This window comes from Gavialis gangeticus, unplaced genomic scaffold, assembly GCF_001723915.1.
Source record: "Gavialis gangeticus isolate Ggan-Ray unplaced genomic scaffold, GavGan_comp1, whole genome shotgun sequence".
Taxonomy (NCBI): domain Eukaryota; kingdom Metazoa; phylum Chordata; order Crocodylia; family Gavialidae; genus Gavialis; species Gavialis gangeticus.
In genome coordinates this window covers 6207661-6218576 of record NW_017729013.1, presented here as the reverse complement: position 1 = coordinate 6218576, position 10916 = coordinate 6207661, and the positions used below count along the sequence as shown (strand labels likewise).

Here is a 10916-nt window from a genome sequence, read left to right as displayed (position 1 = left end):
GCCCTTCAGTTGTAGGTAACACCATGAAAGAAGGCTACCTTGAACTGACCAGAATAAAGAAGACAGCACTGTGCCACTCTCCTGCTGGGCAATATCCAGCATCATCATTTCACACTGGAAGATAAACATACAACAAAAGTACCTCAAGGGATAGAACATAACAAAATTACAAGGCAATGAACCAGGGAAATGGATTCTTCCTCCAGAAAGACAGATGAAAAGTGAGCGACAAGGAGAGCGTGAATTCCTGATGGCCAAAAGAACTTCATAAAAAAAAGTGATGTTTGGAATGTTTTTAACAATTCTCATTAAAATGAATATCCAAACAGGTCTTTAAGTAGTCAGATTTGCATCTGTGACTCAGTTTTTTTGCACACGGTTATATAAGCTCATCATGTTCATGTATGAAAAAACCTTTTACTCCTTAAGCATACAGTATCATGATTAGCTCCCTCCTTTCAATCTGGATTGCAGAGTAGTAGTTTTCCCATGGCTTGATAAGAACTACTACTGGTCCAGATGGAAAAATCCCCCAAGGAATCGCATTCTGTACACCACCTGGGTTCTCTCTACTAAGTATTGTTTCTACTTGACATAAGATATTTAAATTAGGTGGGGTCCTTATTGTACAGACACACATGAATAACTTCACTCGTGTAAACAGTCCCATTAACTACTGACTCTAGGCCCTTAGTGCGTAATATACCTTAAGACCAGCAAATACTACAGAAGAGTGTGCAGAAAAGAAGCAAAAGCAGAAGATCTGAAAAGACAGCTACCTCTCTTGCTGCTACCAACAGAAGAATATCCATGACTGACAGCACCTGGTTGATATCAAAGTCTGCAAAACTTCCCTTGTCTGGTAATAATAAAAGTCCGGCTGGATCCTGGTCACTGAAAAAGAGACTTTCTTAATGAAGAACAACTAATAACAGGTGTCTAAAGTACAGCTGCCATGCTGCAGTGACAATATGTAGATATAATTTCTGATCACTATCACTGCAAAAATTAAACAGGACTTTAAAGATGCATAATTTTGAAGTGCCTTCAGAACCAATTAAATAAATAACCATTGTTTGCAAGGAAAGCAGTTTAGAAAGAATTACAGTTGTCTTTGGTCAGCAAGTCTGGGTGTTTTACAATCCTATCTAAAAAAAACCCCCAAAACTGGCCAGTCTTCTTCCCATAGGAATGTGGAATTATTTTTAAAAGGTCAATTTGATAAACTATCAAAGTTATGTCAGTATTAAAACACCTTACCTGAAATAGGTACACAGGGATCTGAAGGTAAGTTGTACAGATTGTGTGTGTTCGTGTTCTGTAATATTTTTCTAGGACATGAAAAAAATGTATTTTTAAAACAAGCTTTTTGCAACAGAAAAAAAATACAAGTCCTATATAAAAAACAATGATTGCCAGGGGAAAAAAAACCCAACGCTTTTGCTGAGAGAGGGAACAGTACCTGTACAAATACAATACAAGTTCAGTCAGCCTTTACAGTATAAAAAGGACATTTTCCTGAATGATTTTCAATGGTTGTAAAAATTCAGTCCACAAAAAACAGGATGCTTAAGTTCTCAACCGCTGAACAAACCTTCTTCATTTTAAAAATACCACTTAAAATGACTTCTTGAATCTACCAATTTATCTATTTTGTAAAGGTCTGTTGTTTTCCCTAGGTTTTATATTTTTAGTTTTAGACAAATATATCCAGTACTCCCTTTAATCCACAAAGAATCCCTCAAATAGACCTATATGCAATAGTTAAAAATGGCAAAATACTATTTCACTTTCAATATTACTACAAGTTACACTAAGAGAAAAAGTATGACAAGACTAGGGAAAACTTTTAACAACATTCTTTAAAAGTGCTCAGAAGTTCCCATACCTGGACATTGGACTTTTGGTAAAAATCACTTCCTCCTTTGCCTCTGTCTCCTTACATGTAAAACTAAGATCATTGTGTACAAGGACTAAATTTCTAAGCTGAGTAGAACTAATCCAGAATCATTAAAAACTCAGTTGATATAAAACAGTGCCATGCCATTTTTTTCATCTTTCTATAATCACTCACATCTCAACATGTAAGAACCACCACCACTGTTTCATGACAGCATCTACACTCCAACTACATTTTTTTTTTGTTAAAAAGACAAGCTCCTATTTTGAATAAACTGGCAACAGAGAAAAGAAAAGTGATTTAGAAAGAGGAAAAAATAAGTGGATGTAGTTTTTGTTTCGTTTTTTTACTTAAAACAAACCCCTGCACAGTGTGCATAAACAAGCACAGAGACCTATTTTCTTATCTGTGTAAGCAAAAGAAACTTTAGAAAGTAATCCTAACAAAACAAAGCAGGCACTGAATGAACACTCTTCTCTTTGCATGACTTACCATCATGGTGAAGAGCTGGTCCCGTCTGGTTTGTCTATCTGGGAAAAAGATTGCTGCTCCTTTGAGTAATGTGTTCTGAACTTCCTGCTTTAACATTTTCATTGGCACAGAGTTGCTACTGCTCACGTCCACTACTGCTCATGAAAAAAGGAAACAAAATTTCATAGTGTGAATGGAATAATCAGGTAAATATTCAGTGTACAATTCAGTTAATTTCATGCACTTTTTTCATTTTTGCAGCGATAGTGATCAGAAATTATATATTTTTGCAAAGCAAAACACTGCCCATAAAAAAAAAAAAAAACCCACTTCCCACAGTATGCAAAAGTGATTTCTAGCAAGAAAGATCATGTGTCAGGAAAACGCATCAAATTGTTTGCTTTTAAGATCAAAATATCAACTGCCCAACCACAGAAAACTTTCAATATGCATCACACTGAACATGAAGTCAGTCATCACTCATTTTTCCGAATTTTATACAACATTTGCTAGGCCCTTAAATATGATGAAATCCTGACTCCAAGGAAATCAACTATACAAAAACTCACAATAACCTCAAAAAGGCCAGGATTTTCCCTTGTATTTTCTAGCTCTTCTGGTTATAATGATACATTTATTAGAAATTCTTAGTATAAATTGATCATTCCAGTACTGAAGTTAAAGGATCGATTTTTTTGCCGATTCAAGTGAATGCAGGTTCAATGAAATGCTTTGCCACCACAGTCACTTTCAGCCTATATATCAGCACATTTGCAAAATCACTTCATCCCAGTGTCAAGGACAGTAAGGTTAAACCAATTCAACTGAAACTGCAATAATCTGACCTCCAGAAAGCTTGTTTTTTTGGAAATTGTCTTTCCATATTCAGTCCACTGTAACACCCCTTTAAAAGCAAAACATTCATAGTAGTTAGTAAGTGACAGTTTGGTATAAATCTACCTTTACACAGATGCCTATAGAGCTCCTGCGAAGCTTCTTTGTAGCCAGATGTTTCACTGTGAGAAGCTCCTTGAGATGTAATATTTTTATTGTCTTCAGTAAGTACAGAGAAACAACTCTGCAGAAGCTGCAATAGCAGAGTCTGAGCATAGATGCATTCTTCCCTGGGGCTACAAAGAAAACGAAAACAAGCAGAAGTGAAAGTTATGATAAAAACTAATTCCCACCCTGCAACAGATACTGCTGTGTTAGAAGTAATTACTGTGTCTGCTCTAGTAGGTAAAGTCCTCCAAGTAAAGAAAAAGCACAGTCAGGACCTCAAAGGAGGACAATTAGTAACAAGAGTTGAACAAGCATTATACTTGCTCATCAGTAACCTGTAAATTATACAAGCATCTACATACTACTACTAAACCACCAGGTAAAACAGAGAAATGGGAAAAATAACAGCAACGTTGGCTGAAATGGTAGAAAAGTGTCACTATTTTAATTACATTGATATCATTACTCATGACAACATATTAGTATGTAATTATATGATGAAAGCAGACTTACTTTTGATGTAGTTTATTGTAAAAATTCCAAAAGAGCTGCAAGTCAAGTCCTGTGAAATCCAAGAATGATCTGTACTTTAATCCACTCTCTTTCTGTTGAACCTACAACGCAAAGAAAATATGGGATTAAGAGTTCATTCAACAAAAAGCACGTTTACAAAACATCATTAAAATGTGTAAATACATGCAACATTAAAGAGCCATTCACTTGCATTTGAAATATCAGCCACAAGAGAAAAGAGCGCCATTAGCACAGGTCAGTTGTACCTCATTTTGTTTTGTCCCCCTAAACCTTCACTTCCATTAGAGAAACAAATATAACTACCCCCAAAAGTGGGGTTTTTAGACTGTACAGCTGGTTCCACTCCCACCGGTTGCTTCAAGTGACACAACTACATTAAGAGGTAACGGAATAGTAGTATGGTATACTTGTTCCACCCACCACCTTACCATCGGGTGTAGATAGCCTCATGGGCAGATTTGGGATTTTGAAGAGTGAGGTACAGATGGCGTGGTATATCACCACATAACACAACACATTTTTTGCCCGTTAAAAAGAGAAACTAGAAGCTTTGACCAATATGGTAGGGGGCTAAGACTATATTATTCACTTTAAGATCAAAGCAAAAAACAAAGATAACTATTAGAATGTGCACTGATTTGTTAGAGTATAAATAACGTTAAACAAACTCAACAAACTAGGCAAAAAATAGCCAAAGGATAGCATATCATTAGTTCTGTAGTCATTATAGTTAACTTTACATCTCTTATTCGGCGGCATACAAAAATCGAGCCTTCTTGAGCATCTCCACAGTGCTTCCAACACTCCACTGCCAGTCATTCTACCAGGAATGGCTAACAGACAGCAAAATTGCAGAAGAAAGGATAGTTTGAATAGCGAAACAAACAACAGGACCATTAAAAAGACTGGAAGATCCTTAACACCTGTAGAGTGGAGAGGGATTAGCAGGAATCAGGGAGAAAGTAAGGAGCCAGCAAATCAATTGACCCTCAATGCACTACCTGAATAGAAATGTCACTACCCCTTCCAGGCAGTTGATTTTAAAATTTGGATGGAGTAGGAATCAAAGGGAAGTGCAACTGCAACTCTTTATCTGTCCCTGGATGACCTTTTCTGTTCTGGTTGTCTTAAAGAGGTCATATTTAGGGACCTACTTAAATGTGGTTTTGTGATTTTTGCAGAAACTGAAAAACAGCAGTTTCCACGATCACCGCAAACGATGGCACTTCCTGTGATTTTGCACAGAATTGCCTGAAAAAAAATAAAAGCTTATCAGAATACAAAGAAAGCATGGCAATCCCTGCAGCCAAAGAGCCTGTGGTTTGAGTGCTACCGAGAAGCTGTGCTAGTGATCTAGACTCAGTGAAGGCACCAGTCAGGAAAGTGAAAATGTTTCAGTATCATCTTTTAAGAAGCCAGATGCAACATTGCAGTAATGCTGCAGTCTGAAGATGAGTGAAAAGAAATCCAAGAAAGCTAAATATGTTTCAGCTCAGGATCATGTAAGGCAGTTCCCTGTAGGAACCTTGCATACAGATGATGGTAAATTGTTTTGTTAGCTGTGCAATGTTACACTGGATGTATTGAGGAAAAACAGCATTGTTCAGCACTTACAATCCAAACTGCATATAAAGTGAAAGGCTGTTGCAGAGGCTAAAGGTCAGAGCAAGACACAAGCAACTATGTCCTCATTCCTTAAAAGAACCACTGAAAGCTGTTTGACGAGAAGAGAGGCTACATTCACACTACTGGAGGCATTCATGGCTGCCAACATTCCCCTGGAGAAAATTGATAACGTTAAATTAAGGGACTACTTGAACAAACGTGTGACAAATGCTAGCAGCTTCCCACATGTGAACAAACTTCGTCACAATGACTTTCCAGGAGTCATTGCTTTGCAAGTCCAGGCTACAAAATCCGCATTGGCAGAATATGAATCAGTCTTGATTGCAGCAGATGAAGCAATAGATGCCCGTGATACCAGATCTGCACATTTTATTTGTACCTGGGAACTGACAGACCATGATCCAGCTCTGTTTGAAAAACAAGCAGATCACCTCGCTTCTTAATTTTTCTACAAGCGGTAAACTATGGATTAGAATTTAACAAAATTTCAGCACTGCTTTGATAATGCAATGTATGCAAAGCTTTAGCACGTGTGCTCCATGAAATGATGCCCAATGCAAATTATGTCACTTGCAATGCACACATAATTTCTTCACCAAGTGACATCTGATGCACACGTTTTCCTGATGTGGATAGCCTGGTTTCCTCTTTTTAAGGAAGACACTCTCTCTTTCAAAGGAAGACACGGATTCAAACATTGTCCAGGCCATAAGCTTCCATACAAGGAGTCCATCACCGATTAAAGCAAGGATCTACGTGCAACAGTGTCACTTCCACCACAGCCAGTGCTTACAAGATGGATTTTCTGGTTTAACACATTTTGAGAAGAAAGAATATGAAATACAACCAGCAATTTGTGTATGAGGAGCTTGAAATCAAATCTGGCGCACAGTGCATGCTTAAACTATGTAGTCTCTTAAGACAGGGCGACACTGAGGATCATGTTACGTTTGTGGCTGAAAATGCAATCTAGTTCACAGAGTTTCTAATGTGGTTTGAAAGTCATTAGGCTTTATTCCACTAAGCACACAACAGGCTGATGAATCTGATAAGCTGGACTGAAGACATGGCATCACAACAACTTTCAAACCGTTAACATGAAAATCAGCAGAGACAAGCACCGTTCCAGGCAACAGCTGTGAAGTTGAATCAGTACTATGAATACAATCACTCACTAACATCACAGTTTAAACAACTGAGCGCCTCCTTTTCTAATGCTGTTAGCATTTTTACCCCAATCAGGTGCCTTCTCTGAGTCATGACCCTCAGCTACTGAAATCAATCTCTGGATGGCAGAAAGAGCGTGACAAGGAATGTGCTGCTTACACAAACTTTGCCGAACAGTGTCAGGTGCCTTTGACTGTGACTGTGTTTTGGGAGTCTGTTTCTGATGAGTTTCCATCTCTCTACAACTTGGCAAAACGCTGCCTTACCGTTCCAACCAATTAAGTGGACACGGAACGTGTAATCTCAGTGCGCAGACAAGCGTTCACACCTCAGAGACAGAGGATGTCAGCTGCAACTCCTGGTGGATGCTGAATACTAGTGTTTAACAGCTAACACAAATTGTTTCTTTTTAGAGGTTAAACATTATTTAGCATTACTAAACTTTTTGTAGAATGTTAATAACAAATAATGATGATATTATTTACAATTCATATTATGATACATTTATAATATATTTCAATCTAGATTTGAATGCAATACTTAGATTTATAATAATGCAGTAATTTATTTTATATTTCCATGGACTCTGCTATTTAATTATGTCGTGGTTTTTGCCTTTTGGCCAATCAGCAGCAAGGAGCAGGGCTGCTGGAGCCCCTCAGTCAATCTGTGGTGGGGCAGGGCTTGGTGCAAAGAGTGCAAAATTGGGTCTGTGTACTGTGAGCAGCCTGCAAAAATCCCTTTGTCTCACAACCATATAGGTAGGTCCCGAGTCATATTCCTGGCTTACCCGAGCACTGTAGTGTGGTATACAAATTCTTGCTTTCCAAATGCACTGAGTTTCGTGACTTTATTACCACGCACTTTACTCATTTTCTTAAGCACTATATTATTTTAGTTGTGTTTTTAGCCTGTCCTTTGTGAATCATAAAGTAGGCTTGCAGCATGGTCACCATGTGCTTTAAAGCAGTTGACCAACAGCGAGGGAAACATACCAGGTCCTGGGCAAGTTGTTGGATGAAATAAAGCGTCTTCAAGAGAAGAGCTGTTCCACAAATGGCATCGTTATCGGGTTTTTTGCATTTCAGACAGTTCATGCTTCTGCTGGGCTCCCCTCCTGCAGCCCGAAGATACCCAAGAATGTTCAGGCCTTGAACTCCAAGCCGCTCTGCTGTATCTTGTCTCGTGCACAAGAACTTCACCATTAAATACTGGACAGAGACCAAAAAAAAAAAAACACAAAAAAGTCAGTCACTTTGAAAAAGTCAGTCAGTGTATATCCCAGTTTAAAAATACAACACACTCAAGATATAAGGATCTTCCTATTTTTAGTTTGCTCATGCAACATTACTTCACTCTTAAAGGCTAATGTTTATCTGATCTTTTATTATATTAGCATTACAAACCACCAGTACGGTTATTAACTATATAACAAAGGGTTTTGACATTTAGTGGCAGCCTCAGTTAGTAGCACTATCACTTATTTGAGTATAAAACTGTAATGCTATTCAAGCAAACCTTACCTTCCTGGATTACATTCTCATTTCTAGGAAAGCAGGAATTATGAAGATACTACATGAGGGACACACTAGGGTTCAGCGACTACCATGTGCATCTGCACAATGATTTCACTACCAATTTACCTCATTTTGTAACTGATTTTTACTCTCATAGAAAAACAGGGTTGGATGGGACCTCAGAGTTATCTATTCCTACCCTCTGTTCCTGGAAGGAGCATCCCTGTCTAAGCCATCCCATACCAATATTTATCTAACCTGCACTTACAAACTTCCAACGAGGGAGATTCCACAACCTCTCTAGCTAGTTCTTTCTAACACCAACCTAACTGTCCCCTGTTGCACTTTAAGCCCACTACTTCTTGTCCCTACATGGTCCTCTTCATAACAACTGTTTTGGTCTCCGAAGGTCATTAACAAATGTCCGCCTGAGTCATCTTTCCTCCCGACCAAATAATCCCAGCTTTTCCAACCTTTTTCCATACCCTGTTCTCTAGGTCTCTCATATTTCTTTGTTTCTCTCCTTTGGACTCTTAATTAGGTTCCTTCTTAATCAAAAAAAAGCTGGTGTTTATTTAACTGGCATTTCAAAAAAGAGGCAAGACTGCACATTCATGCCTGGGTCAGTCCATTTTCATTGTTTCTTACTTGGGAAACTCTGCACTGTTGCATTCTGACATCCACTTCATCCCATTCTTCTTCTGCCTCAAACCAGCCAACAGGATCATCTTCTCCCAACTCATCACATGAAGAAGTGCTTCTGCAGATAAAAGCATATCAATTTTTTGTTACAATTTTGCGTTAAAATTTGAGGATTGCAGTAGAGCCGCGACATCATCCAACTGTTTTCACTTGCTAGGAGAATATAGCAGATGGACAGACATGCAAACATGCTGCATGTGCAAGTCTTGGAGATGTTTTTAAAAGTCAATTAAGTTATTTTACAGCACCCTTTACAGAATGCTTGCACAAAGAGGGATTGAGAAAGCTATTAGGAATCAGCTTGCACAATAAAAATCTTGCCTCACAATGTCAAGTAAAGTTTTCAGTCAAATGGAACCACTTATTAAATGAGGCATTATTTTCAAAGCTGAAATGCAGAGCTTCAGCTGTACAGAGCTTAGTGACTTCATGTCACACTACTTTATCCCTAACAACAGCAAAATTAAAGGCTGCCTCTCTCTCACTAAGTGACATAAGATAGTAGAGGTTTGTATATTAATATTTTAAGTTATTCATTGCATCTTTACCTGTTTTTTAAAAACTGCCTGAATTCTTGTAGCTTCCACTTGTCATATCTCTCAAATCTTTTAAAATGTTCCTCTGCATTAAATTTTTCTGAGGAGCTACTATAGGAAAACACCAGCCCACACTGGGCCCCAATGGCACCTCTCCGTACCTGGAAGTGAAACAAAGGTAAAGTAACATGCACAAAACTGGAGCAATGAGAAATAGCGAGGTGTTTTGTGTAATACCTCTCTTTCAGAGCAGAAACAAAAGGCAGGGACAGACAAACAATATGATTTTAGAGAACCATAACTGATTTCGTTTACTTGAACTAGGAAATGTGACTCAAAAATATGACTGTTAATTAGTTCCTTAACTCAAAAAGATCAAGGAACTAATTAACAGTGAAGTTGCATTACAACTATCATCCTGTCTGCAGAAAGGACTTCTTAGAAAGGATATCCATACAGGTAACTGCTGAACTGGCTTCAGACTATTGACTTTTGTAATTCCTAAATATAATCCTATTTTCAAATTTCTTACACAGTTGAAGAGAATATAAAGCAAAGCTAAGCCAAACAGTTATGCTGTGCCTTAGCACTTAGTATTCACAAACTTAAAAAGTGACTTTACATACAGCTCACAGCCTATTCTAAACAAGTCCACAGTTTTTAAAAAGAAGCTAGGAAGTACATAAGAGTCAGAAATACCTCACTGGCTTGAATGACAAAAAAAATCAACACACGACTGGCATCCTTTCGTCTGCGAGAGATGGTGGATATTGCAGCCTATGGCGTAGATGGTTTGCAGCGTCTCACGTGAGTGAATAGTCCGATCCAAGATTTGCATGATCTGTGGTAGTGGCTGCAAGCGTACATGCCATGATTGGGTGGTTCAGGAGCTGCTTGCTTCTTGCGGACTCTTTTCTCTTCAAGCTGTTGAAGCCAATTTCTGTTGTGGACTTTAATGCCCTGGTGGAGACGGTGATGTCACTTGTTCCAGTCGCTTGCCACGGTTTCCAATTTCCAAATGCCTCCATATCTTGCTTGCATGCGTCTTTGTAGCAAAGCTTGGGACATCCCGTTTTTCTTGTTCCCTCCGATAGTTTCCTGTAGAGCATGTCCTTGGGTATACGTCCATCTTCCAATCTGCTCATATGGCCCAGCCATCACAGTCATCTGTGTTTGAGTAGGGCTGGCACGCTTGGCAAATCTGTCCTTTGAAGAACCTCTACGTTGGTAACTTTATCTTGCCATTTGATGTTGAGTATGCAGCGTAAACAGCGCAGCTGGAAGCTGTTTAACCTTTTCTCTTGATGTGCATAAATTGTTCATGTTTCTTCACCATACGCGAGTACTGAGTACGCAAGCTTTGTACATTAGCATTTTGGTCTTGATGGTAAGCTTTGAATTGTGCCATGCTCTTTTAATTAGTCTGCTGAAGGTGATGGCAGCCTTTCTGATGTGAACATT

The 10916-nt window shown here is 38.5% G+C and overlaps 1 protein-coding gene across 1 annotated transcript in view; it reads right to left on the bottom strand.

The window, feature by feature from the left end:
- ZZEF1 (zinc finger ZZ-type and EF-hand domain containing 1) overlaps positions 1-10916 on the bottom strand; it is a 120678-nt gene that overhangs the window by 84949 nt on the left and 24813 nt on the right. Inside the window, exons 11-19 of the mRNA XM_019511321.1 lie at positions 9468-9616; positions 8866-8977; positions 7696-7911; positions 3887-3987; positions 3332-3501; positions 2393-2526; positions 1261-1331; positions 780-894; positions 39-114 (exon numbers count right to left, since the gene is read on the bottom strand). Of these exons, the coding sequence (XP_019366866.1) occupies positions 39-114; positions 780-894; positions 1261-1331; positions 2393-2526; positions 3332-3501; positions 3887-3987; positions 7696-7911; positions 8866-8977; positions 9468-9616 (1144 nt within the window). The remainder of the gene's footprint in view (positions 1-38; positions 115-779; positions 895-1260; positions 1332-2392; positions 2527-3331; positions 3502-3886; positions 3988-7695; positions 7912-8865; positions 8978-9467; positions 9617-10916) is intronic.